This window comes from Leucopleurus acutus (genome assembly GCF_964270905.1).
Source record: "Leucopleurus acutus genome assembly, chromosome: 8".
NCBI classification, from domain to species: Eukaryota; Metazoa; Chordata; class Mammalia; order Artiodactyla; family Delphinidae; genus Leucopleurus; species Leucopleurus acutus.
The window spans coordinates 44,795,925-44,822,623 of record NC_139151.1 but is presented as its reverse complement, the minus strand read 5'-3'; the positions used below and the strand labels follow the sequence as shown (position 1 = coordinate 44,822,623).

Below are 26,699 nucleotides of genomic sequence, written 5' to 3'. Positions count from 1 at the left end.
GGAAAAAACTCCTAAACCAAAACATCACACAAACAAAAACAAAAAGTAACCCCCCTCCCCAAACTCCCCCCAAACCAAGCAGAGATGAGCCTTACCCTGTGTTGACATTATTTGAAAACTTATTAGTTGGAAGTTTCTGGTTTAGATTAAGGAAAAGCAATAAGAGAAACAAAGAGTTTTAGACCAAATTCTACCTAATTCTGGGCTACCTTTTTGTTCTTGGATATGTCGTAGCATATTTTAGTCTCTTCCGGCTCTCTACACCTCAAATCGCAGTTAACTGGGGCCCTGCTTAGGAACTTCTGGGAATATCCTGAAGATGGACTAAAAATGCCCAGTAGAAAACCTAAGGATTCTGATCCAGTTTGGGGGTGAGGGCAGGAATATAGGCCGATTTCTCTGAGCGATCTAAAGATTTTCATGATTAGCCCAGGTGTTGGGAAGGCATCTGTTCCTAAGGGAATTCTTTGTTGCATAAACAATTCCACCAAGATGAGAAACGCTTGGAGACGTCACCCCCCTCCTCCCACGTCTGTGTCCTTTTTGAGTTGATTTTGGGGGATGTACCTGGGCTGACATTGTGCTACATGTACCTGTAAGGTCATCCGTGGGCCAGGACCCCAGCTGGCATGCCTTGCAGGTGTACTCATCAAAGACATACTCGTTCTCTTTACAAGGTGTGCAGGTCCAACAGCAGCTGACTTCTCCCTTCCGGATCACCTAAGGCAGATATTTAAAATTTTGATTAGTTTTTCACATAGATAAAAATCCAGCAATCCTTTATTCAAATGTACTGCTTTACAAAGCAGAAGGGGGCTTTCACGTAAGTTATTTCAAATGTTTTCGGATGGGCAGTGTAAGTATTAATATTCTCGTTTTATAATTAAAGAAACGGTGAGTTTAAGCAACCAGTTCCACATCATTAAATTTGTTGGTGACAGGCTCAAGAATGAAATTAAGTGCAAATCTTTGGTAATTAGCTTCAGATACCTGTATTAAGCGTCTGTGTTTGTGCTCGCACGTAAATATATACACATTTCTGTATGTGTGTATGTAACTGAATTTTCCCCAGAGTTTGTGCCCTTTCTTTGCTTCAAATTAAGAGCTCTTGCTCTCTGGATTTACCTTGGCTTCCCTCCACTAGTTGAATAATTGTTAGCCAAAAAACCCACATTGTATACCTGCTAAAGTTCAAAAATATATCCATATTGATAAAAAACAATTAGGAATTTATTTTGAATTAAGAGGCAGACGATGAAGTTTTTTCTGGAGATCACCTCTTAGACTGTTTCTACTAAAAATCTGGTTCAATAATTCAGCCCATTCCTTCCTACTCTAGTAGTTTTGATTTGCTTGGGATAAAGATGGTTAAGGTCACTGAGACTATTATATACCTCTTCACGTGTTTAATTTTTTTAAGGCAATGGAAAATAATTGAAATAATTGAACAGTTGAAAGAGTCCTAGATATTATTCTTTAGAAATGGATGTCTTTTATTTTTTTTCCACCACTGGTGCATGAATAGCCTCTGTGGAATAGAGACAGCATTCATTAAACATTCCTATAAATAATTAAAACTCTGATTAATAACCAGACGCAGGAGTGGTTACACTTCATATCCTTGTCTTAGATGCTGACTCTATTAATGACCTTTGATAATAATGTCTAGATACCTATAGCCAAATACAGTTGTAGGCTGGCACGCCTTTCCTCTGTTTTGTACTGTCCCTTGTGCTGACTCTTGACATCGCAACAATACAAGTAGGAAATGATGACAAAAGGGCCTGAAACATCCTTTCCCTAAAATAACCAGATCAATTAGGTAAAATTGCTAATTAGACCTGCTTAATCTATTGAAAGCATTCTTCATAAGAATGTTGACTGTTCGCTGGTGATTTAGTGCATGCCATGTCGTGTCATCTCATTGAAACATTGGAACAGCTCTGTATAAGGTGGTTGGTTTTATTTTATTCATTTTTTTAGGGACGAAAACTAAGGCGTGGTGATTTCACACAACACGTGGGTGAATGAGGGATCAAATAATGCCTGTTGGACTTTGTGGTCATGCTTATAAATATTGAGCCTTATTGGTCTGTATAAAGATAGAGTTCGTGATATTTTGAAATATGCAGAGGAAAGAATACTGGCTTGAGAGTCAAGGGGCACCAAGGTTCTAGTCTTACTCATAGCCACTGAATAATGTGCAGCCTTGAGCAGTCTCCCAGCTGATCCTGTTTCATCCAACCGAGACTAATGCTTTTAAAATAATACTTGCCTTTATAGAGTTTCCTGAGGATTAAATAGAATATCACAATGATTTGGAAACCGTAGAACACTTTAAAAATATTAACTGTTTTATTAGTAATATACATATAAGTATCCATATAGAGACATGAATTTCATTTCCAGGGTTACTTCAGCCACACTTGGTAAAACTATCATTGGACAGTTAGTAGATGTTGTAATGCAAGGAGGCACATTTCAAACGCTGAAGGATTCTTTCTTAGTAGCCTGGCAAACAAAAGCAGTTGCGTTTTTCCCCTTAGAAATGTGCTAACTTTCTGTGATTCAATTTGCATTGCTTTGTAAAGTTCAGTTTTTTTACCAGAGTAAGCTCATGCCCTTTTCCAAGATTAATTCCAATATTACAATCTTTTTTTGAATCAATAGTGACAACTTACTGTCTTCTTCTGATCCTTCAGAACTGATTTGTTTTCCTTTTCTTCGTTTGTTATTTATGTTCTGTTTCACACTCATTTTGAATACAGGAGGTGGTGACAGTTCTCTTTCAAACTAATTTCCATTTTTTTCCACGGGTGGCACACTGGTTAAGAATCCGCCTGCCAGTGCAGGGGACACGGGTTTGAGCCCTGGTCTGGGAAGATCCCACATGCCATGGAGCAGGTAAGCCCATGCGCCACAACTACTGAGCCTGCGCTCTAGAGCCCACGAGCCACAATTACTGAAGCCCACACGCCTAGAGCCTGTGCTCTGCAACAAGAGAAGCCACCGCAATGTGAAGCCTGTGCACTGCAACAAAGAGCAGCCCATGTTTGCTGCAGCCAGAGAAAGCCTGCGCGCAGCAATGAAGACCCAAAGCAGCCAAAAATAAATAAAATTTTTAAAAAAAGTGTAAAAAAGCACCCTGGAAGTAGTGATGCTTTCTTTAGGAATAACAGTATGTTATATATTTGAACCTTTGCTAGACTGAGTGTCCTTTCGTGGGCATTGTGTTAACAAATCTGAACAATTCTGTGATGTGTTGATATCATTAGTGAAGTTGTTCAGTGACCTTATTAAACCATATCAAGAAAATGTAGTCAGTTGTATATTTAATGGAGTGAAAATGAGATCTGGTTAGGAGAATAGAATTTGGGATTAAAAAAAGACTCTATAACTATTATAACAAACTAACTAGTATTGAAAATATGATAATAGGGAGTCAGAATCTTCCACTGGGTAAGTTATTCCCAGGAGAAGGGAGTAGAAAAGTATATATAAAGAAATCTCTTGAAACAGACATTCTATATATATATATATATATATATATATATTTTTGCGGTACGTGGGCCTCTCACTGTTGTGGCCTCTCCCATTGCGGAGCACAGGCTCTGGACGCGCAGGCTCAGCGGCCATGGCTCATGGGCCTAGCCGCTCCGCGGCATGTGGGATCTTCCCGGACCGGGGCACGAACCCGTGTCCCCTGCATCGGCAGGCGGACTCTCAACCACTGCGCCACCAGGGAAGCCCAACATTCAATATTTTGAAGTTACAAGTTCAAACTATATTGCTGAGAAGGGTCAAAACAGAGATAACTTCCATGTAGTAATTTATACAGACTAATCTTTCTCTGGGAAGAACTGGAAATTATGAACAATTGGTATTCTAAGTGAGTCTAAAAAGAATTTCACATGAAGTGTTTAACTGCAAGATGATTGGCCAAGATGCAGACCATCACTGAATGTTAAGAGTCGGCAACCTTTTTCTGCAGAGGACCAGACAGTAAATATTTTAGGCTTTGTGGTTGATAGCCAGGGCTGACTGAGGCTACCTCTATAATGTTTCTTTCAAATACCTCCCCTACCCCCTTTCTATTCTCACTGTTTCTTCCATAATTCAGGGACCTTGTCACCACTATCACAGTGTCCTTCTAACTTGTCTCTTCTTTCTTTATTTATGTTTCATAACTCCACCCATGCATCTTCACCTATTATATGTCAGCATCTTGGTCAAAATTATTCTCAGACTCCTGGTTAATAAAAAATTAAGTTCAGCCTGTTTGGTATGGCATCCAAAACTCTCTGCAAATGTGGCTTCAATCTATCATTGCAACTGTCTCTTTTACAATAACCATTTAGAGCAACGCCCCCTAGATTATTCACTGTTATTCCAGAACAGTCTGACTACTTCTGTACCTTTCCTGTTATTATTCCCTCTACATAAACGATCATTTCCCTACATCTCTCTCTGAAGTCATATCCATTTTTCATGGTTCAGTGTCTGACATTTTATTCAGAAGAAATCTGTCCCTTTTTTAAAAAAAAAAATTTATCGCACCTTTACTGCACCATGTACACAGCACTGTACTATTTGACATATAGTAACTCATTTTTAAATATATATATTTATTTATTTGGTTGTGCGGGGTCTTAGTTGTGGCAGGCAGGCTCCTTAGTTGTGACTCCTGGGCTCCTTAGTTGTGGCATGCAGGTTCCTTAGATGTGGCATGCAAACACTTAGTTGCGGCATGCATGTGAGATCTAGTTCCCTGACTAGGGATCAAACTCAGGGCCCCTGTATTGAGAGTGTGGCATCTTATTAACCACTGCACCACCAGGAAAGTCCCTGTCCCTTTCTTTTGTATGAAATTATTTAGCTCCCTTTTTTTCCTTTCTTAATGAAGTCATCACATTTTACATGACATTACTTATCTGTGCCCATGATATTTTTCCTCATCTACGCTATAAATCTTCTAAGAGTAAATGTGTCTGACTTATTTTTGTAAACTAAGTAACAAATAGTTTTGTAATGTAAACAGATAGTTTTGTAATGTAAACTATTACATTAGTAGGAGTTGGGTAAATATTTAAGTTAATTAGAAATTGATGTAGTTTCCAGCTGTGAACTATTTATTCCCAGGAAGCATGTCTTTAAAGGCTTACATGAGTAGAAAGGGTGTGGGCATGACTCTTCCATTGGTTCAGCCAGTCCCACTACTAAGATTATTGTGGGGTTTACTAGATATCATAAGGAATTAATGGGAAAAGAATTAAAAACAAATTTCTTCTAAAAATTAGAAGCTTACAGTGGAAAAGGCAAAACAAATATCTAAACTTGTTAAAGTCAATGCTAATGAATACTTTTGAATTTACGACAAAAATTAAAGAAACGCAGACTCCATTTTACCTTTATCTGGCCTTTCTCACATGGTTCACTGCACACGGATCTGATGATGTGGCTTTTCTTGGACCATACTTCATCATCATCCATTTTTAATTCTCCGTTGTCCCAGCTTCCAACATTGATATAATCAAAATAATCTTTTCCCATTTCCTTGAAATTCATTATTTCATACCTTAGGAACAAGAATATAATAATTATTCAGCTAAAAATATAAATATTCAGCTATGAAGAAGCAATAGATTTCTGTCCTCCAAAATGTACCTATTGTCATAATGGTGACACTGGAATTTTCCATGACAGTACACTTTAGAATAACAAAAAGCCTGTCTGTTTCACTTTCTCTTCAGAGACCTTTTTTTTAAAAAAACTTTCAAGCTTATACCTGAAATAGAAAATAATCCCATGTGAGAAGGTGACTTGACCTCAGCATGATGAAAGGAATAACTTCAAGAAGTTTAAACAAGTACTACTTTTAGGCTTCTTAAAAAGATAACAAGGTTTTCATCTCCACTCCTTTGCTAATAACCAAGGGAGAATTTTGGTAAATCTTTAATCTTGTCTTCAGCTTTAGGGAATGAGGAGGTACTTTGGATACGACCTGATTTTACCTTTCTCATTTTACCCTTTATCAATGGCTAAACTCATTGTATAAAGATACTTTCAGGAATGATGTTTAAAATAATTCGGAAAATCGATAGCTTCTAAAGCACCTCATGCAATGTAAAAATGCTGGAAGATACTAGAACCTCGTGAATTCTCAGACTTTATATGGGGATAGAGATGTAAAGAGGGAAAGTTAATGTGATTATTTATAAGATTTTACACACACACACACACACACACACACACACACACACACACACATTTCCAGAGAAGCTTTCTGAAATAATTTTCCAATCTGAGGACACTGGATGAGCAATACCACCACTGTCAGTTCCTGTAGACATATCTGTAGGTATGTCTTAGGTGTACAGTGTCTTCACATAGTACCCTGTGCTTTTATTTTCCAGGACTTTTAGGATTGGTAACAGGTTCTTCTAAATGCTTCCTTCAACCTCCATGCTTAGCATATTGAGCTATCTGAAAATTGATACGTATGGAAAACTTTCTAGCTTTTGGGTTCAAGTGACCAGATTACCAATGCTCAGTACAGAAATGCTAAGAACAAAGCTGACATCAATCTGTTTGGACCTATGTTGAAAATGATACTATTCTGTTTTCACTCCCAATCACATTTTTTACTGTAGTGTTTTTTTCAGAATGTTAACTTATTCTTAAGTTTGATTAGCTGTTCAGTGTTATCCTACAGTGTTTTATTTGCAGTCAGTAACAACTTTGAGTAACTGTCTAATTTCCACCTCTAAAAGTACCAATCTGTAGGATACAGAGCTGAGTCTTACACATTTCCACTCTGTCACAGTTATGCAGTGGCTACTAAGCATGCAGTGAGTTGAGATATTCGAACACAGAGCACTGAGGTAAAAAGAACTCATACATTATGGCATTGGCTACTTCGAATTGGCTACATGGGCCTCTAAGGCTTCAAAAGGTGACTGACTGCCTGTGAGCAAATGACCTTTGAACGTTCTAGGCTGGGAGAAAGAAAGAAATGTTAGTGTCAGGAAGATTTTTTTTCTTTGCTGCTCTGATTTGAAGAGATATGAAGAGAGTTTCATTGCTCACCCCCAAATGAGCCATCAACCCATTTCTATCAGTTGTTAACTTAACTTTGACGAGGTCTAGTCCAAACTGTCAGTTGTACAGATAATGGACCTGAAACTTGGTGAGGTAATGAGTGATACCAGATTGGAGAGAATGCAAGTCTATACTCACTCTTAATACTTCAAGTCTGCTGTTGGTTCTTTTCCGTTAGACTACTCCAAATAAACTCAATAGAGCTAAAAGATCAACTTCCATTGCTTAACTGTTGTAGAAATCTGTTTTATATTGGAGAAATGGTAAAACGTCAAGGGATCCAATTTTTGAAAAATAAACATGATAACTCTATAGAATGGAAAATGTCATATTTGACAGGGAAGTGATTTTGAGAAAAGTTAAACCTTAATTTTGGTTCAAACCAATCAACCTACTTTAAATTTATTACAGATACTGAATCCTCCCTTTGGAATTAGCCCTTAGATTTGTGGTAATTATTTCTTACTTACCAGACAACCACAGAGATATTATCACTAGTGGTTGTAGCTGTGAAAATACAACATGATTGTAAAAATCTTTGGTAGCAGTACATGAAAAAAAGAAATAGCTAAGAATAATTCTCCGTAAAAGAAGACCCCTCCTCCCTTCTCTTGTCAATTAATATGAATTCTTTTGGTTTTCAGTGATAGGATATAGATTTTATTCTTCATCAAAAGTGAGAGTGAGTGTTTGAAAAATACTCTTACTTAAATTTTAGATAAGAATTAAAGTACTTAATGGCTTTCTGCCATTGTAACCCATTGGTTAATGCTCTCTCATTCTCACTCTTGTTGTCTCGCCCTCTCTCACTGGGCCCCCTGGTTTCTCCATCTCTGCTCCTGAACCTTCTGTCTCATCACTGAGTGTGGGTTTGTGTAATCTGTCTTCTTTCATACTTCTTCCTTCTTTCCCCTTTCTCTCTGGTTCCCCACGTCTGTCTCTTCCTTAACTGGCCACAGTTTAGAGTTGAAATACACTAAAAATTCGTCCGAATGAATTTCCTAAAGTGTTCAAAAAAAAAAAAAAAACCAAACAAAGAAACAGATAAAATTTATTGAAACCAAAAAGAAAAAAGTTCAGTTAAAAGCACAAAATAATGATTAGTGATGTTGAGCATTCTTTCATGTGTTTGTTGGCTATCTGTATATCTTCTTTGGAGAAATGTCTATTTAGGTGACCACCTAGAGGGGTGGGGTAGAGAGGGTGGGAGGGAGATGCAAGAGGGAGGAGATATGGGGATAGATGTATATGTATAGCTGATTCACTTTGTTATAAAGCAGAAACGAACACACCATTGTAAAGCAATTATACTCCAGTAAAGATGTTTAAAAAAAAAAAAGCACAAAATAGAAACTAGAGGAAGGCAGGGTTCAGTTGAACAGAAATAAAGAACTTTCTAAGTGGTTATAACTCTGAAAATTAGAGCAGGCTTCTTCAGAAGATAGTGAGGTTCTCTTTACCCAAGGGGCTGAAGCAAGGTTGTTGTCAGGGAAACTGAAACATCATTTGGGGGAAGGGACTATGGAGAATACTAGATTTATATGACCCTTAAGGTCCTCTCAGTCTACAGTTCTGAGGCTAAGGTGCTTTTTTAAGTCCTTCTGTGGACAGAGCCACATATTAAGAATCTGTGTGCAAACCAGGTCAGTATCTGCAAATTTCTCGTGTTCCAGCCTTATTTTCTACTTGTCATATCTGTTTTTGTCCATCTTTTCTTCTTTTCCTGCCTTATTTTGTACTAACCAATTTTTTAAAGCATTTTTCTCTTGGTTTTTTAGTTATTTCTCTTGTATTACAATTTTAACTGCCCAAGGGATTTAATAGGCATTCTTAATTTAACTTATTCTACTTAAAGTAATGTTGTGTCACTTAATGTAAAATATAAGAAACTTGCCCCTGTACACTTTTATAGCCCATTCCTTTATGCCACATTGTCAAATGTTTTACATCCCCATACTTATAAACCCCACAATATAATGTTAACATTTTTGCCTTAAATAGTCAGTTGTACTTAGGCTGACGTTGACTCTCCATGTTTCCTCTGCCCATTTATGGTCAGTCCTAGGCAACAGCTAGGCTTGTTAAACCTTAGTCATCAGTGGACTCTCTGTATATCTATTGGGGGTCAGAAAACTTTTGCTATAAAGGGACAGACAGTAAATATTTTAGGCCTCTGTTGAAACTACTCAACACTGTTAGTGTAGCATGAAATAGCCACAGATAGTCTCTAAATAAATGAGAGAGACTGTGTTCCAGTAAAACCTTATTTACCAAAACAGATAGCAGACCCGATTTGGCCTGTAGACCATAGCTTGCCAACCTGTGGTCTGTCCCCTTGATGGCAAACAGTAAAGGTCCATATTTCTTATCTATAATTCCTGAACTCCTTAGAGCTCTGAAAACCATAAGTTTTTTCATAACTCACTTGGCAGCAAAACATGACCCATTCTCAACTTATCTAGTGACAGAACTTGATCCACACTGTCATGAGACTATTTATACTTTATTTATCACACTTCCTATGAATATTCACATGTTTTGCTGTAGAAATATTAATGCGTTGTTTAAAAAGTGTGCTCCACGGTATGCAGGAGGCATTATATGACTTCTGTAAAATCAGAAATTCAGAATTGCAGCTCTATATACAATAGCCAGGACACGGAAGCCACCTAAGTGTCCATCGACAGATGAATGGATAAAGAAGATGTGGCACATACATACAATGGAATATTACTCGCCATAAAAAGAAACGAAATTGAGTTATTTGTAGTGAGGTGGATGGACCTAGAGTCTGTCATACACAGTGAAGTAAGTCAGAAAGAGAAAAACAAATACCGTATGCTAACACTATATATATGGAATCTAAAAAAAAAAAAAAAAAAAAGGTTCTGAAGAACCCAGGGGCAGGACAGGAATAAAGATGCAGACGTAGAGAATGGACTTGAGGACACGGGGAGGGCGAAGGGTAAGCTGGGACAAAGTGAGAGAGTGGCATGGACACATATACACTACCAAATGTAAAATAGATAGCTAGTGGGAAGCAGCCACATAGCACAGGGAGATCAGCTTGGTGCTTTGTGACCACCTAGAGGGTGGGATAGGGAAGGTGGGAGGGAGACGCAAGAGGGAGGGGGTATCGATATATATGTATACATATAGCTGATTCACTTTGTTATAAAGCAGAAACTAACACACCATTGTAAAGCAATTATACTCCAATAAAGATGTTAAAAAACAAAAAGCTCATTACAGTAAAAAAAAAAAAAAAAATTCAGAATTCTGTAATACACTTGACCCAAGGGTTTCGTTAAAGATGTATGTACTGATAGTAGTCTGATTATGTGAGGTTTAAAAACAGTGATTAAATTTGACTCTCTAACTGTCCATAGGTATGTGTGCCAGAGTGAGTTGTCACTTCTCCCAGCTTCCTCTCTTTAGGATCTTCCTCTTGTGACTCTGGCATTTTAGGGGAACCCCTAATCACCCTAGTCTCCTCTGGTTCATTGCCCAGGTTGGAATGTCTTTGATCCAGCTGAGCTGCAACTTCTACTCCAGAGAAATAACAACATAGTGCCTACAAATACATTTCTAGGAGAATAGTGCTGTTTTGATTTTGATACTGTAATTGGCAGGCAGTTGTACAGGGTCAGGAATTGAAGCCCACAAGATTGAGTTAGAATCTTGACTCTTTCATGTATTAGACTGTCTTTGGGCATGTCATTTAATCTTTGTAATCCTCAGTTGTGAGCCTTCGGCTAGAAAAGAACATGATAATATTACTTACCTCATAGGATTAAAATATAGAGGATTTAGCTAAGCACTTGGCTAAGAAAACACATGGCAAATATTAGTTATAATTATTTTGTACCTATAACTGGATTAATTGGGAAAACAGAAAAGTTGCAAAGCACCTTTTCCTGAGTTTGGCTTATGCCCTCAGAGGCAGATTCTGATCATTTATTAGTGGGTTAATGTAATACCCAACCTTAGTTATGCATGAAAAGTCTCTAAAGTCTCCATGAGTTTCCAGAAATTGTTTGCAGAATTTTATGGATATTGTCCTTGAGGGAATATCTATAAATTTCATTTAACTTAAAGAGATTCATGTTCCCCCAATGGTTGAGAACCAGTGTCCTAAATGTACCCCATTCCAGCATATTTGGAGGATTGTGAATGAGATAGTGACGTTCTGATCTATTAAGGTTTCCCTTAATAGAGGAATAGAGCTAAGCCATTTCTTCACTGTCTGGTTTGTGGAACTGGCTTGGGTACATGACATGAAAACTGTTTGAACCGATGGAACTGCAGTCAACAGAGTCTATGAACAAATCCCAAGGTGATGTCAGTGATCTAGGGGTGCACACAGGAAGAATAAATCCATGTGAAGCTATCAGAGCCTAGGCTTTGACCTGAGCCTAAAGACTGAGCTCATTCATTGACCTGCCCTAAGAAGCCTTACAACAAATGTGAAGTGCCCTATGGCCCTGGGAAAATGCTTGCATTCCTGCCCCCACTCCCATGAATGTACTGAGTAGCCAAAAAGTAGAAAACAATATTTGAAACATCTTATCTTGACAAACAGCTTGCTTGGAGCAATACTCTTCAACTCTCTAAAATAGAGAAAATATCCACCTTTCCTCTTGGCTGCATGACTTGGAACTGCTGTCACTTAAAAAGTTTGGCTCGTGAGACAGTAACAGCTGCATCAGGGACAAGCTCCAGTTCACATCAGGAATATGGAAACAAGCTAGACCAAGGTGGCTGGTACAATGTGTGGGCACATGGTATGTGAGTCATGGGAGGGACTCATGGGACCTTCTCTTGGCAGGATCAGCTGCAAAAAGAGTGTAAACACACCCTCTCCAAGCTCACCTGTCAAGCAAAAGCTGTTGCTGGAAAAATACCAGGGATTTTACAGCAGGCGACCAAAGGACCCTGATTGTCCTAATGCAGGGCGGATTAAAGACCCAGCCCTGCTACAAGTCAGAATATCATTTCAATGACATTATCCCTCATGGATTAAAAGTCTCATGTGAAGAGTCACTTAAGAATTTAGAGTCTGGACTTTGGTGTTGAACACATCACAGCTGTTGCCAAAGATGCAGTGACTTCCTCAGTCAAGATCCTTCCTCTCCAAAGCATCTATCTCCTTGGCCATCAAATGGGGACCAGGGAAGCGCCTGCCTCAAGGATTTGTTGTGAGGATGATATGAGTTAATACTTTTAGACTAGCTGGAATAGGGTCTATCACATAAGCAGTGTCAGACAAACATTAGCTCTCATTATTCGAAAGGACTGTGATAGGAAACACGTGCTGATAAACACACAAAGAAGGCCAAAAAAAAAAAAGAATTTAGAGTCTGAGATAGATGTGAATACTGGTAAGTTCTAGGTACTTAATGACTTCCCTGGAGGCTGACCTATAATTATGAGTAAGTTCATATTTCTCAGGTTCCTCTCTATAAATAATGAAAGGTAAAATTTCAGAGAGAAAGGCAATTTAGTCCTCAAGAAGGGAGAAAGTGTTCCAGCTGGAGGATACTAAAATAAAATGACTTGTAACTTACTGTAGGTACAGCAAACAATATAATAACACCTCAGCCCTATTTCTGGATTACCAGAAATGGAATTGTTCCTGTTTCAGAATAGTTCTGTGGCCTAAGAAGAGATCAGAATACATGGAATAACATAGCAAACATGTACAGGGAAACCATAGAGCCGGCTTTTAATTATCTATGATAATGTGAGGCTCCTGCCTCTAAGTTCGAGTCTCTGAAATGTGGTGATGATTCCAAGAGCACGTTTTAGACATCCGCATTAATATTTTTTCCTGGCCACAGGAAATGGGGCTTCCCCTCTCTGTCTTTACTCACTTTGTGATATCAGAAGTAGCCAGACATGGCCAGGAAGCCTAGATAACCACAAAGGAGAGAAACAGGCTTCTGAGGATCAGGAGATAGCTCGACCAGGCTCTATTGTCTAGGGGTGAATTGTAACAATACCTTCCTGGAGAGTCTCCATTCTCATCAAATAGGATCATGTCTCCAGAAACCCCAGTAAAATTGGTTTTCATCAGGGAGTCCAAAAGTTTCCGTCCATCGATTGGCTTCATGGCATCACAGAGGCCCGCATATCCTGGACAGAGGGACATCTGCATGTTGTGGAGCCCATAGGCCATGGAATAGATCGCATTGATCACAAATCCCATTTTGGAGTCTTGAACATGATGTGTTCTCAGAGTCAGAGAACCTGTTGGAAAACAAATTAGGGATTAACTTTGAAATTTATTTCTACTATAGCTATCTCTATAGATTCTGAATAATTTGAGAGTGCACTGGAACAATTTACCAGAGTTAAAACCAGAGGAAATACTAAGAACAGGTGCAAAAATAGTATGCCTAATAATTGTCTTCTATACCCAATTTTTTTCCCCAAGACCTAAAAGACAGAGCTGAATTCTCACCAGTACCAAGATTCACTTCCTCTATTACCACACTCTAGGGATAAATGCAGGATAGCACTCCATTTCTGTACCACAAGATTTATCTTAAGGACAGATTAATCTCCCAAGTATTCAGCTGTGATAATATACCTCCTTGGTTTAGATATCCTCCAAAAAACTCCAGTTTCCAAATTATTAAGTCTTAGTTGAGCAAAGTAGATCCCCTACCATCTTGCCTCAACTTACCTATTGGGATTTATCACCCATCATTTCCTACCTCAAAGCATATGTGCCCTATAAACTGACCTATTTGGAAATTCTGAAATATAATATTTAAGCCCTATTAATTCATTCATTAATTAAATAAAATTTATTGGAGTCTGAGTATACATAAAGCTCTGTGTATGATGATCTAGGGAAAATACAAACGTGAACTGGACATGGATTCTGCACTTAAGAGGAAACATGTTCAGTAATAGAGAGAAATTATGTAGCTACATTAAAGGTAGAAGGTGATAAATCTGTAATAGATGTGGAGTTAAAATCTATAGAGGCCCAAAGAGGGAGTGATCCCTATCAGTGGAGGCCCAGAGAGGAAGCCATCTCTTCCAGTGAAGGGCTCTTGGGAATGTTTCATTAAAGAACTAACATTTGGTATGAGTTACTGATTAAACAAATATGGAATGAGTGCCTGTTAGTTCTGACTGCTCAGAACTTGCTGGAAGTGTGGAACATAATGTAGAATAAGATAGACATGATTATTGCTCTTGTTTACTTAGAGTCTAGAGGGCAGAAGGGCATTTAAGCAGGCTAAGTGCTAGGGCAGGACTGAATAGGGAGGGGCACTAGACCAAGAAACTCACTGAAGCTGAGCATTTTGGTTGAGTATCAGCTGGATGAAGAGTGGAGGAAAGTATGTTTGAAGGTTCATAGATGAGGTAGAGCAAACTATGTTTGGGAAACTTTAAGAAGGTTGGAATGTTTGCAAGATGGGGTAGGAGGCAGGAGAATGGGGAGAACTGAAGTAGTAGAGGAAGGCGGGATTGCATTGGCCAGATTCAGATCACTGTACTTTATCATAAGCACTGGGATCCTTTGTAGTGCTTAAAATAGGAAGGAACATGATCAGATTTCTGTTTTAGAAAGATCAATCTGGGTACACTGGAGAAAGATTTAAAGGGCTATAGGAGTAGAATTAATGAAGACCCATCAAGTGGTAATGCAGTGATCCCAGCGATAGGTGAAAATGGCTTTGCTGAGGGTAGAGGCCAAGATTATGGACAGAAGTGTTTAGGAGGTGGAATCTACTACCAGGCCTGGTGATTGAGGAATGGAGAGGACTGAAACATACAGGAAGAGCATGGGTATAAGGTAAAGGTAACAGCTGAGCTAAGGCAAGAGCATGCCATTTGGGGAGAAGTTTTTTAAAGAGAGAGAAATAGGAACTCTTCAAAGATGACATGATTTTTATGAGTTTCAAACTGTAGAGGCATAGAGGCTCCTGAGGAAACCAGCATAAGTATAACATGGGAAATTTTGTTTCCATCTCAGGACTAGACACTGGCCCTAGGCCACTTTCCAACCAAATCTTACAATTTCCTTTTCTACACAGACTCTATTCACACTTCCACATTTCACCTCATACCACTAGAAACTCCATTCTTCCGGGTGTTAAGTCAAATACTTGGGAGTCACTTTTGACTTTTTTCTTTCCCTCATTCCCTGTTTACTCTTATTTGGTCTGTCTTCAGAATATCCAGAATTAAACTGTTTCACACAAATCTACTTCTACTAGGTTTAAGATATATCATCTGTCTGGATTACAGTGATAGTCTTTTAACTGGACTCTTTCTTTCTGCCTTAAACTATTCTCCACCCACTCCAGCCAATTTTTAATTCAATAGCCATAAAAATGCTCTTAAAAAAAGAGTTAGATTATGATACTCCTCTGATCAAACTTTCTAGTGGCTCCATTGTTACCAAAAGGAAAACCCAAATTCCCTGCCATGTAGTTAAGGGATACACAAAATTAAAAGATGTAAAATGTGACATCAGAAACATAAAGTGGTTGGGGGGTAGTGGTAGTAAAAGCATAAGGTTGTTAGAATGCATTCAAACTTATGAGATCACCAACTTAAAATAGTCATCTATAAATATAGGTTGTTATATATGAACCTCATGGTAACCACGAACCAAAAGCCTATAATAGATACACACCAAAAAAGAGAAAGGAATCCAAACATAACACTAACAACAGTCATAAAATTATAAGACAAGAGAGAAAAAAAGTAAAAAGGAACAAAAAAGAACTACAAAACAACTCCAAGACAAAGAACAAAAAGGCAATAAGTGAATACCTATCAATTACTTTAAATGTAAATGGACTAAATGCTCCAGTCAAAAGACATAGAGTGACTGAATGGACAGAAATACAAGACCTATCTATACACTGCCTATAAGAGACTCACTTTAGATCTAAAGACACACATGGAGTGAAAGTGAGGGGATGGAAAAAGATATTCCATGAAAATGAAAAGAAAAAGCTGGGGTAGCAATACTTATATCAGACAAAATAGACTTTAAAACAAAGTCTGTAAAAAGGGACAAAGAAGGACATTACCTAATGATAAAGGGATCAATCCAAGAGGAAGATATAACAATTGTAAATATATATGCACACAAAGTAGGAGGACCTAAATATATGAAGCAAGTACTAACAAACATAAAAGGAGAAATTGACAGTAATACAATAAATAGTAGAAGAGGGCTTTAACACTTAAATCAATGGACAGATCACCCAGACAGAAAATCTATAAGGAATTACTGGCCTTAGATGACATATTAGACCAGACGGATTTAATAGATAGATATATATGGAATATTCCACCCAAAAGCAACAGAATATGCATTCTTTTCAAGTGCACATAGAACATTCTCCAGGATAGAACACAGGCTAGGCCATAAAACAAGCCATAATAAATTTAATATTTATTAAATAAATAAAATTCTGACTATATCAGTATGAGACTAGAAACTGACTACAAGAAAAAAACTACAAAAAATACAAACACTTGGAGACTAAAGATTATGATACTAAACAACCAATGGGTCACTGAAGAAGTCAAAAAAATACCTGGAAATAAGTGAAAATGTTAACACAATGATCCAAAATCTAAGGAACACAGCGAAAGCAGTTCTAAGAAGAAACTTTATAGTGATACGGGCCTACAACAGGAAATAGGAAAAAATATCAAATAAACAACCTAACCTCACACCTAAAGGAACTAGAAAATAAAAAGAACAAATGAAACCCCAAATTAGTAGAAGATATTGAAGATCAGAATGAAAATAAGTTAAATAGAGACTAAAATATAATAAGAAAGATCAATGAAACTAAGAGCTGGTTTTTGAAAAAAATAAACAAAATTGGTAAACCTTTAGCCAGACTTATCAAGAACAAAAGAGAAATGGCCCAAATAAATAAAATAAAATATGAATGAGTAGAAGTTATGACTGACACCACAGAAATACAAAGGACCATAAGAGATTACTATGAACAATTATATGGCAATAAAACGGACAAACTAGAAGAAATGGATAAATTCCTAGAAACATACAGTCTCCCAAGACCAAATCAGGACTAAGTAGAAAATATGAACAGATCAATTACTAGTAATGAAATTAAGTCAGTCGTTAAAAAAACAAACAAACAAAAAAAACCTCCCAACAAACAAAAGTCCAGGATCAGATGACTTCACAGGTGAATTCTACAAAACATTTAAAGGAGAGTTAACACCTATTCTTCTCAGAGTATTCCAAAAAATTTAAGAAGAAGGAACACTTCTGAACTCATTCTACGAGGGCAGCATCACCCTGATAACAAAAATAAAGACATCACACACAAAAAATTGCAGACCAATATCACTCATGAACATAGATGCAAAAATCCTCAACAGAACATTAGTAAGTTGAATTCAATAGTACATTAAAGGGATCATACACCATGATCCAGTGGGGTTTATCCTACAGATGCAAAGTTGGTTCAGTACTCACAAAGCAATGAATGTGCTACACCACATTAACAAATTGAAGAATAAAAGTCATATGATTGTCTCCATAGACGCAGAAAAAGCTTTTGACAAAAGGCAACGTCCATTAAACCCTCCACAAAGTGGTGTAGAGGGAATGTATCTCAACATAATAAAGGCCACATATGACAAACCCATAGCCAACATCATACTCAACAGTGAAAAGCTGAAAGCATTTCTTCTAAGATCAGGAAAAGGACAAGGATGCCCACTCTTGCCACTTTAATTCAATATCAAGTTGCAAATCCTAGCCACAGCAATCAGATAAGAAAAAGAAATAAAAGGAATCCAAACTGGAAAGGAAAATAAAACTTTCACTGTTGGCAGATGACATAATACTATACATAGAAAACCCCAAAGACTCCACCAAAAAAAAAACTATTAGAAGTATTCAATTAATTCATTAAAGTTGTAGGATACAAAATTAGTATTCAGAAATCTGTTGCATTTGTATATATTAACAACAAATTATCAGAAAAAGAAATTAAGAAAACAAGCCCATTTAAAATCACATCATAAAGAATAAAATACTAGGAAGAAATCTAACCAAAGTGGTAAAAGATTTGTACTCAGAAAACTATAAGACATTGATGAAAGAAACTGAAGATGACACAAACCAAAGGAAAGATATACCCTCCTCAGGGATTGGAAGAATTAATATTGTTAAAATGACCATACTACTGAAGGAAATCTACAAATTCAATGTAATCTCTATCAAACTACCAATGGTATTTTTCACAAAACTAGAACAAATAATCCTAAAATTTGTATGGAACCACAAAAGATCCTGAATAGCTAAGGCAATCTTGAGAAAGAAGAACAAAGCTGGAGGTATCACACTCTCTGATTTCAAATGATCATACAAACCCACAGTAATCAAAACAGTATGCTATTGGCACAAAAACAGACACATGGATCAATGAAACAGAAAAGAGAGCTCAGAAATAAACCTACACTTACATGGAAAATCTATGACAAAGGAGGCAGGAATATACAATGGAGAAAGATACTCTCTTCAATAAATGGTGTTGAGAAAACTGGGCAGCTACTTGCAAAAAATTGAAACTGGATCACTTTCATATACAATATGCAAACATAAACTCAAAATGGATTAAAGACTTAAATGTAAGACCTGAAAATATAAAACCCCTAGAAGAAAACATAGGCAGTATGCTCTTTGACATCAGTCTTAGCAGTGTTTATTGGATCTGTCACCTCAGGCAAGGGAAACAAAAGCAAAAATAAATAAATGGGACTACATCAAACTAAAAAGCTTTTGCACAGAAAAGGAAAACAGTAGCAAAATGAAAAAATGAACGGGAGAAGATACTTTCAAGCAATATATCTGATGAGTGGTTACTATCCAAAATATATAAAGAACTGATACAACTTAACATCAAGAAAACAAACAGTGAAATTTAAAAGTCAGTGGAGGACCTCAATGGACATTTTCCCAAAGAATACAGATAGAGTGTCAACAGACACATGAAAAAATAATCAACATCACTAATCATCAGGGAGATGCAACTCAAAACCACGAGATACCACCTCACACCTGTCAGAATGGCTAGTCTCAAATAACAAGTGGTGGCAAGGATGTAGAGAAAAGGGAACTCTTGTGCATTGTTGGCATTGGTGCATTGTTGTAAATTGGTGCAGTCACTGTGGAAAACAGTATGGAGGGTCTTCAAAAAAGTAAAAATAGAACTATCATACATTCAGCAATTTCACTTCTGGGTACTTACCCAAAGAAAACAAAAACACTAACTTGAAAAGATATATGCACCCCAGTGTTCATTACAGCATTATTTATAACAGCCAAGACATGGAAGCAGCCTAAATGTCCATCAATAGATAACTGGATAAAGAAGATGTATATATACACAGTGGAATATTACTGAATCATAAAAAAAAGAAATCTTACTATTTGCGACAACACGGACGGATGTAGAGGGTATCATGCTAAGTGAAATAAGTTAGAAAGACAAATGCCATATGATCTCACTTATATGTAGAATCTAAAAACAAACAAACAAATGAACAAAACAAAACAAAATACATACAGAGAACAAATGGGTGGTTGCCAGAGGGAAGGGTAGAGGTGGGGGCATTGGGCAAAATAGGTAGAGGGGATTAAGAGGTACAGATCTCCAGTTATATAAGATAAATAAGCCACAAGGATATAATATGCAGTATAAGGGATATGGCCAGTAATATTGTAATAACTTTGTATAGGGATAGATGTTACTAAACTTATTGTGGTGATCATTTCCTGATGTACATAAATGTTGAATCACTAGGTAGTACACCTGAAACTAACATAATATTGTATTCAGCTGTATTTTAATAAAAATGGATCGTTAAATAAATAAATAAACAAATAATTCCTCTCTGAGGGATCAGACCCCCTCCCTGATCCTCAAGCATTCCAGGCATCCTCCTGCCTCTGGGCCCTTGTACTTGCTGTTCCTTCTACCTGGAATATCTGCCTCGGAGATATGTAGAGCTATTCCCTCCCCAATTCAGGTCTTTCCTCTAATATCATCCTCTCTGTGAGATTTCTCTGATATCCTGTCTAAATCTCATCTCCATTCCACTCCCCCAACGCACTCCCTATTTCCTTTCCCGACATTTTTTCCTTACCACCATCTAGAACAGTTCCTAGAACAATGCCTGGCACATAGTAGGTCCTCAACAAATATTTGTTGAATGAATTAAAGAACTGTCCCCTCTAATTTAGACTATCCCTTCTGTTTTCTTTTCCTCCCTAACCCTACTAACACTAATCCTATCCATGTTTCAGGGCCCCAGGAGCACTTCCTTCATGAAGTCCACCATGGTTGCAGATACTAAAATTAAGCTTTCTCTTCCAAACTCTCTCTCACTTTCTCTATACAAGCATACCTTGTTTTATTGCTCTTTGTGAATATCGTGTTTTTCACACATTGTAAGTCTTTCACAACCCTGTGTTGAGCAAGTCTACAGACACCAGTTTCCCAATAGCATTCGCTCACTTCATGTCTCTGTGTCACATTTGGTAATCCTAATTAGGTAATCCTAATTTCACACTTTTTTCATTATTACTATATTTGCTACGGTGATCTGTGATCACTGTTCTTTGCTGCTACTACTGTGACTCACTGAAAGATCAGATGATGGTTACCATGTTTTAGCAATACAGAATTTTTAAATTATGGTATGTACACCTTTTTTAAGACATAATGCTATTGTACACTTAATAGACTACAGTATTGTGTATAAACATAACTCTTATATGCACTGGGAAACCTAAAAGTTTGTGTGACTTGCTTTACTGCAGTATTTGCTTTATTGTGTTTGTCTGGAACCAACTCTGCAGTATCTCATAGGTATGCCTGTACCTCTGTCAGGTACCCTACACACCCTATTATAGAAATGTGGGCATACTTAGGGGAAGGAGAATTTGAAACATCCAGTTCCCAAGTCAGTCCATCTCTACCTTCCTCCATGAAACTCCCTAAATGGAGGCAGAGTTACTCTACCTGAATGATTCTATTTCCAGAAAACTCACTGGGCAGCAGTAGCCTTTGAGGCCATGCTTAGAGGTTTGACCTTGAGCCTAAGCCAGGTACTGCAACTCAGCCTCCCAACCAACTATCAAGGTTCAGCAGTAGGTGCTTTCGTGGCTATTAAAAGATAGTAGGTAGTTTGATTCTCATTCTTTTGTTTTTCCTCTAATGAGCAGAAGAGAGAGATCTAGGTTTAAATTCCTGCTTGATGTCTTCCTAGCTTTGGGACTTGGACAAGTTACTTAAATCTCTAAAATTCCAGTTTAATCACCTTTAAATGGTGACCTTTATCTTGCAAAGGGGCTGTGAGAATGAAATGTTCTAGAAAAGCCATCCGTACCTTGCACAGAGCCTGGCACAAGGTAGATGCTTCATAAATAGTAGCTGAACCAAAATGTAAATCATAATAACCTTTAGTCACTGTGTTTTGTGGTTAAGACTTTGGAGAATGAAAGCAAGCCAGAGGTCTCTCCTCATGCGATGCCCAGGAGAGCTCTCTGGCCATCATCTTTCAGGCTCCCTTCCTGACTTTTCTTTATGCCTTATGGACAACAGACAGCAATTGGCACAAAGGCCAACTGAGCCTTATTCATTTGTAAATCAAAATCACAGTGCTTGGGGCCTGGTTACTGTACTGCTTGTTGAATTGGATGGGGGCAAGTATGAAAATGTGCATTTGTATGACACTTTAAAAAATAACTTCTGCATATATCAGTTATGTGCATCAATACCCTATCCACACTGTAGAGATAAAGAAGTGGAGTTGTAGACAGGTCAAGTATGTTTTCCAAGGTCACAGAGATAATAAAAATCAGAAGTAGACAAGAATTTCTAACACCACGATCAATGTCCTTTTTGCTACTATATTGCTTTTCACTAGAAATATGCACAATATTACTGTATCACGTTTTAAAAATACTCTGATTAAGACGTAAAGTTAGGGAAAACAAACCAGTAACAAGATTAGATCTTTCCTGGAAAGTGCTGTGTTTTTGTTTCCTTAAATAACGCCCACTAGCTCTGCTTAAGACCTGGGCCCAGAAGCTGACCGACAGCAAGAGCTTGAAAACCAAAGGACACACGCATTTGTGCACCACCTGCCGAGTCCTTTGGTGTTGTTTGGGCATCTGGGAACAATTGGCCTCTTTGGGCAGCATTAGGGTCTTGAGGAAGTTCCTGGTGACTATTTTCCCTTGTCACCCAAACATTCCAAATGATTGCAAATTCAAAAACAAAAAAAAAAGAAGAAAATCTGCCGGAAGAAAAGTGATGGAAGTTTAACCTTTGTAATTTCTCCTTAAGTCATTTTGATGCAGGTGGTTTTTTCCCCCTTCACTGATTTTATCTATCTATCTGTCTATCTATCATCTGTCTATTTTTATGAAGTATAGTTAATGTACAATATTATGTTAGTTTCAGGTGTGCAGCGTAGTGATTCAGTATTTTTGCATGTGTTTTTAAAGAAAGGTATCTTAATCTGATTTAGCATTCAGGATGCAACAGGGGTCAATTCAGTGAAATTCAAGTTTGAATTCTGCTTACACCATTTCATCTACTTTTCAGTCTTTTTCCTCCATTAGAAGAAGCAGCTCATGGATGGGCTGTGACCTTCAGGTAGCTAAGAGAGCTCTGTTAAAATGTGTGCTAACAAAATAAATACTTTACAAAACACTTAAATATCATAAAACTCAATGAGCTAGGAGCTATTTCCACTAAAGAAGAAACTAAGGAAATCAAGATGACTGTCAGTAACTGACAAGCTTATCTTTTTGTGGATGCGGGGTCTGGTACCCACATTTGAAAGCAATTTATGCAATAGGCTCGATATTTGTAGCTATGGGGGAGATACTGGCTACTTAGGGAATTCTTGTGCCTCCTATCTCTTTAGACTTAGATCTCTGTCTGTCTCTACCCCCTCCCTAAATCACACATCTGAAGGGGGTGAATCTGCAAGATGCTGTCTTACTTTGTGTTAGAGGGTGCACGTCAACTACTAAGAGCAGCAGAGCAAAGAGGATAAGAGTACAGATTCTGAAACAAGGCAGCAGGTTAGAGTCACAGCTCTGCTACTTACCAGCTGTGTGACTTTGGCCAAGGTCGTTAGCCTCTCTGTGCCTGAAAAAATGGGTTTAATAATAGTAACTTACTAATAGATTTATACAAGGATTGAATGAGTTTATACTTATTAAGCATTTGATTAAATAAATTGATCTGTGTTACTTGGTCCCTGACCCAAGTTCTGTTACTAATGTTTCTTTTGGTTCAAAATATAAAGATCTGGAAGAAGTATGTTGCCAAGCAGAGACATTAACTGCTGTGTTCTTTGAGGAATAAAAGAAAGGGTGAAACAGTGAGTAAGGGGGACAGAAGCAGGATGCGAGGTAAGACAACTAGACAGGGCTGTATGATATAGGGCTTTGGAGTGTTTTTATCAGAGAAAGATCATGTTTTCATTTAAAAAATTTTACATTGAGGATGGAAAATAGAATGAGAGTGGGAAAACCTAGGGAATAATGAAACAGGATGCTAAGAGCTGATGGTGGCTTAGTGCAGGGTAGGAGTCTAATTATATATAGAAAGCAGGGAGAATAGGATATGTTAGTGGATTGGATGTGAGGTGTTAAGGAAAAAGAAGAATCAAGGATTAGTTCAAGTTTTCATTTTTAAGCAACTAGATGGATTAGAATGACATTGAGTGTGAGAAATCGGTTGGTGTGGGTGTGGAATCAGAAGTGCTGTTTGACATGTTAAACGGGGAGATCAGTCAGCGTCCAAAGCAATTGACCAGGCAAGAGATGTTGGTGGCTTAGATTAGGGTGATAGCATTCAAGACGGTGAGAAGTGTTCAGATTCAGGACATGCTTGGAAAATAGAACTGACATGACCCGCTGACTGATTGGATGTGTTGCAGATATCAGACTTCTTTTTGAGCTCCTGATCACTCTTTCAAAATATGTAGAGATGCTAGACTAATTTTACTGGCTGTATAGTGTTCCCTTGTATGGATATATTTTTACTGGTTTCAGAATGTCTTACAATTTCTTGCTTGGATTACTACAACAGTCTCCTAACAGATCCGACTGCCTCCAATCTTGCCCTGCTCAAATCTTTGTATTTCCAGTGTAGATATACAGTGAGTGGTCTTTCTTAAGCACAATACTGATTTTGTTAGTCTTCTATTAAAACCATTCAATTGATAACCAAATTGTGCCCTAAATACCTTGTCCTGACCTTCAAGACCTTTTCCTGTCTTGCCCTCTATTTGCCTCTCTGTTCTGATCCATCATACTCTATGCACCAGCTATTTGGAACCTCTGGCAGCCCCGTAATACACTCTTCTCTCCTGTATCTGGGCATCTGGGCATTTCCCGCCATATATCTGGAACATACTTTCTTTTAGATTTTCTACTTATTAATTTGTGTGTGTCTAGGACTCACCTCCACTCAGAAGTCGTTCATGACCCTCCTCCAGTTCAGAATTAAGGTTTTTCTCTGTTCTCCTATAGCACTGGTGCTGATGTTTATCATATACTAAGCACCCTATAAAGACATTGCCTGTTTACACATCTGTCCCTAATCTAGACTTCAGGTTCCGCTTTGTCCTCTTGTAGCACTGATGGCGACCCATGGCTGATTTCTAGTATACTGTGGGCTCCCTGAGGACAAAGATTCTGTGCCATTCACAGAGGTAGCCCTTGTGCCTTCCACGGCATCTGACACATAATTGGCACTCTTAATATATACCAAGAATATGAATGAGGCCTGATGCATGACAGGATGTCTCAAAGGGTGTCACCAAATACCAGGTCTGGTCTTCAGGTTGTCAAATCAGTTTGTTAGAGCAATCATTGCTTTGTAGAATGGCACTAAATAAAACTAAACAGCAATACCAGTTTACAACAGAATCTGCCAGGTGGCCCGTACAATCCCATTAAGCCATCCTCTGTGCTTCCACCATCTAATCAAACTTCATGTGAAAAATTCTGGTCTAATCAAGATGAAGTAAGCACTCTCCACCGTGTTTCTCCCGCGGAATGCAGTTGAAAACCCCGAGTGGAAAGACTGGAACAGCCTTCTGAGGATTCTGGAAAGTGGTACCAAGTGGACTGGGGAAGGAAACCAGAATTGAAAATACCACCGAGCCATGCATGAGATTCTTGGATCTTTTCCGCCAGAGTCTCCAGGCCTAGACTCGAAGGCAGCCCAAAACTTGGAACTGTGCACCAGACAGAAAGAGCTCTATGAGATGCTCTCCTTTCTGGTCTGAAGACTGGAAAGGGGCACCCTACAAGTCAGAGAGAGTGAGGGAAATTCCATTTTTGTTTTTTATTTGTTCGTTTTCTTAGGCAAGCCCCCGGGCAGCCCTGCAGAGATGGTGTGGCAAAGACCATGGTGGCTGTGCAAGCACCTATAATTCAGGGTGGAAACCCTTGTCTATGACCAAAGGAACTGTCCCAAAAGTATGGGGACACTCCCTATTGCTTTTTTCCTCTTTCTAGCCTCCCCCCACTTGGCTCCCATGGCAGTCTAGTTGGGGAATAGGCTGTGTGAGGCAGAGGTAGAAACTAAAGCCTAGATTTTTGCCCAGAGGGCCAAGAAGGGGATGGGAGAGGCTAGGAGCTGAAAAGTGTCAGGGAGACCATGGAGAGGGGGGAGCTCAAGAAAATGATCACATAAAATTGAGTGTGAACTCCTGGGCTCCCCAGTGAGTTGTGCAGCCATGGATTTGACCCTACTTAGCACACCAGAGTTTTCAGAAGTGAACTACAGGATAGAACACTGCCTAAGTCCAGGACTTACCACTCAGTGGGGGGCACACGTGCAGTAAACTCTGATAGAACCGCAGAGGCTTTGAGAACTGCACTGACAATGGAACCACAGCCCACAGAAGGCAGGTATGAACTTGTAGCCTAAAGCGAACCAGGCTGATTTCCCGTTTTTTAAGGATCAGTGTTCTCTATAAGGTAACATTATATTTGAAATATCTAGAATCATAAGAGGACACCTGGAGTAAAGGGACTGTCTTTGATTACTTGGGGGTGCTGTAAGAGTTCCACCACCTTTTACCGATCTTCTGCCTACATCTCCAATCTGTCTGCTCTCCTTTGGTTGACACAGCCTTTCTTTAGCTGTCTTAATAGAACTCAGAATTATATTCAGTTCCTTTGTTCTTGCTGCTTAGGCCCTAGAGAGAAATTCTGGCTCATTAGGTAATTTATTTGTTGACTCATTCAGAGATGAATTAAGTTACTGATTAAACAGACATTTATTGAGTCCTTACTGTATGTCAGACATTCTGCTGGATGTTGGTAATACCAACATGAGTAACATGGTATCTCTATCCTCAGAAACACTCAGCCTATAAGGGACTGGTTCAGCGATAGAAGTTTGTGATGGGCCCAAGGAGTTTCACCTTATTAGGCAAGTTTTGAAGTCCTGAGTGCACATATTGAAACGGATCATTTTATCCAGCCCTCTTTTCTCAGCTACTAAGTGGTAGGAAAGAGAGGACATGTTAATTCT

General features: G+C 38.3%; 1 protein-coding gene and 1 long non-coding RNA gene across 3 annotated transcripts in view; one reads left to right on the top strand and one right to left on the bottom strand.

Moving 5' to 3' along the window:
• GRM5 (glutamate metabotropic receptor 5) overlaps window positions 1-26,699 on the bottom strand; it is a gene marked incomplete at both ends in the record, with an annotated part of 544,042 nt that overhangs the window by 78,821 nt on the left and 438,522 nt on the right. For both annotated transcript variants that reach the window (XM_082844898.1, XM_082844897.1), the window contains 3 exons: window positions 594-720; window positions 5,407-5,575; window positions 13,101-13,347. In XM_082844898.1, the coding sequence (XP_082701024.1) occupies window positions 594-720; window positions 5,407-5,575; window positions 13,101-13,347 (543 nt within the window). The remainder of the gene's footprint in view (window positions 1-593; window positions 721-5,406; window positions 5,576-13,100; window positions 13,348-26,699) is intronic.
• The window catches only part of LOC309965420, a 252,681-nt gene that overhangs the window by 70,956 nt on the left and 155,026 nt on the right, over window positions 1-26,699 (top strand). The window lies entirely within an intron of this gene.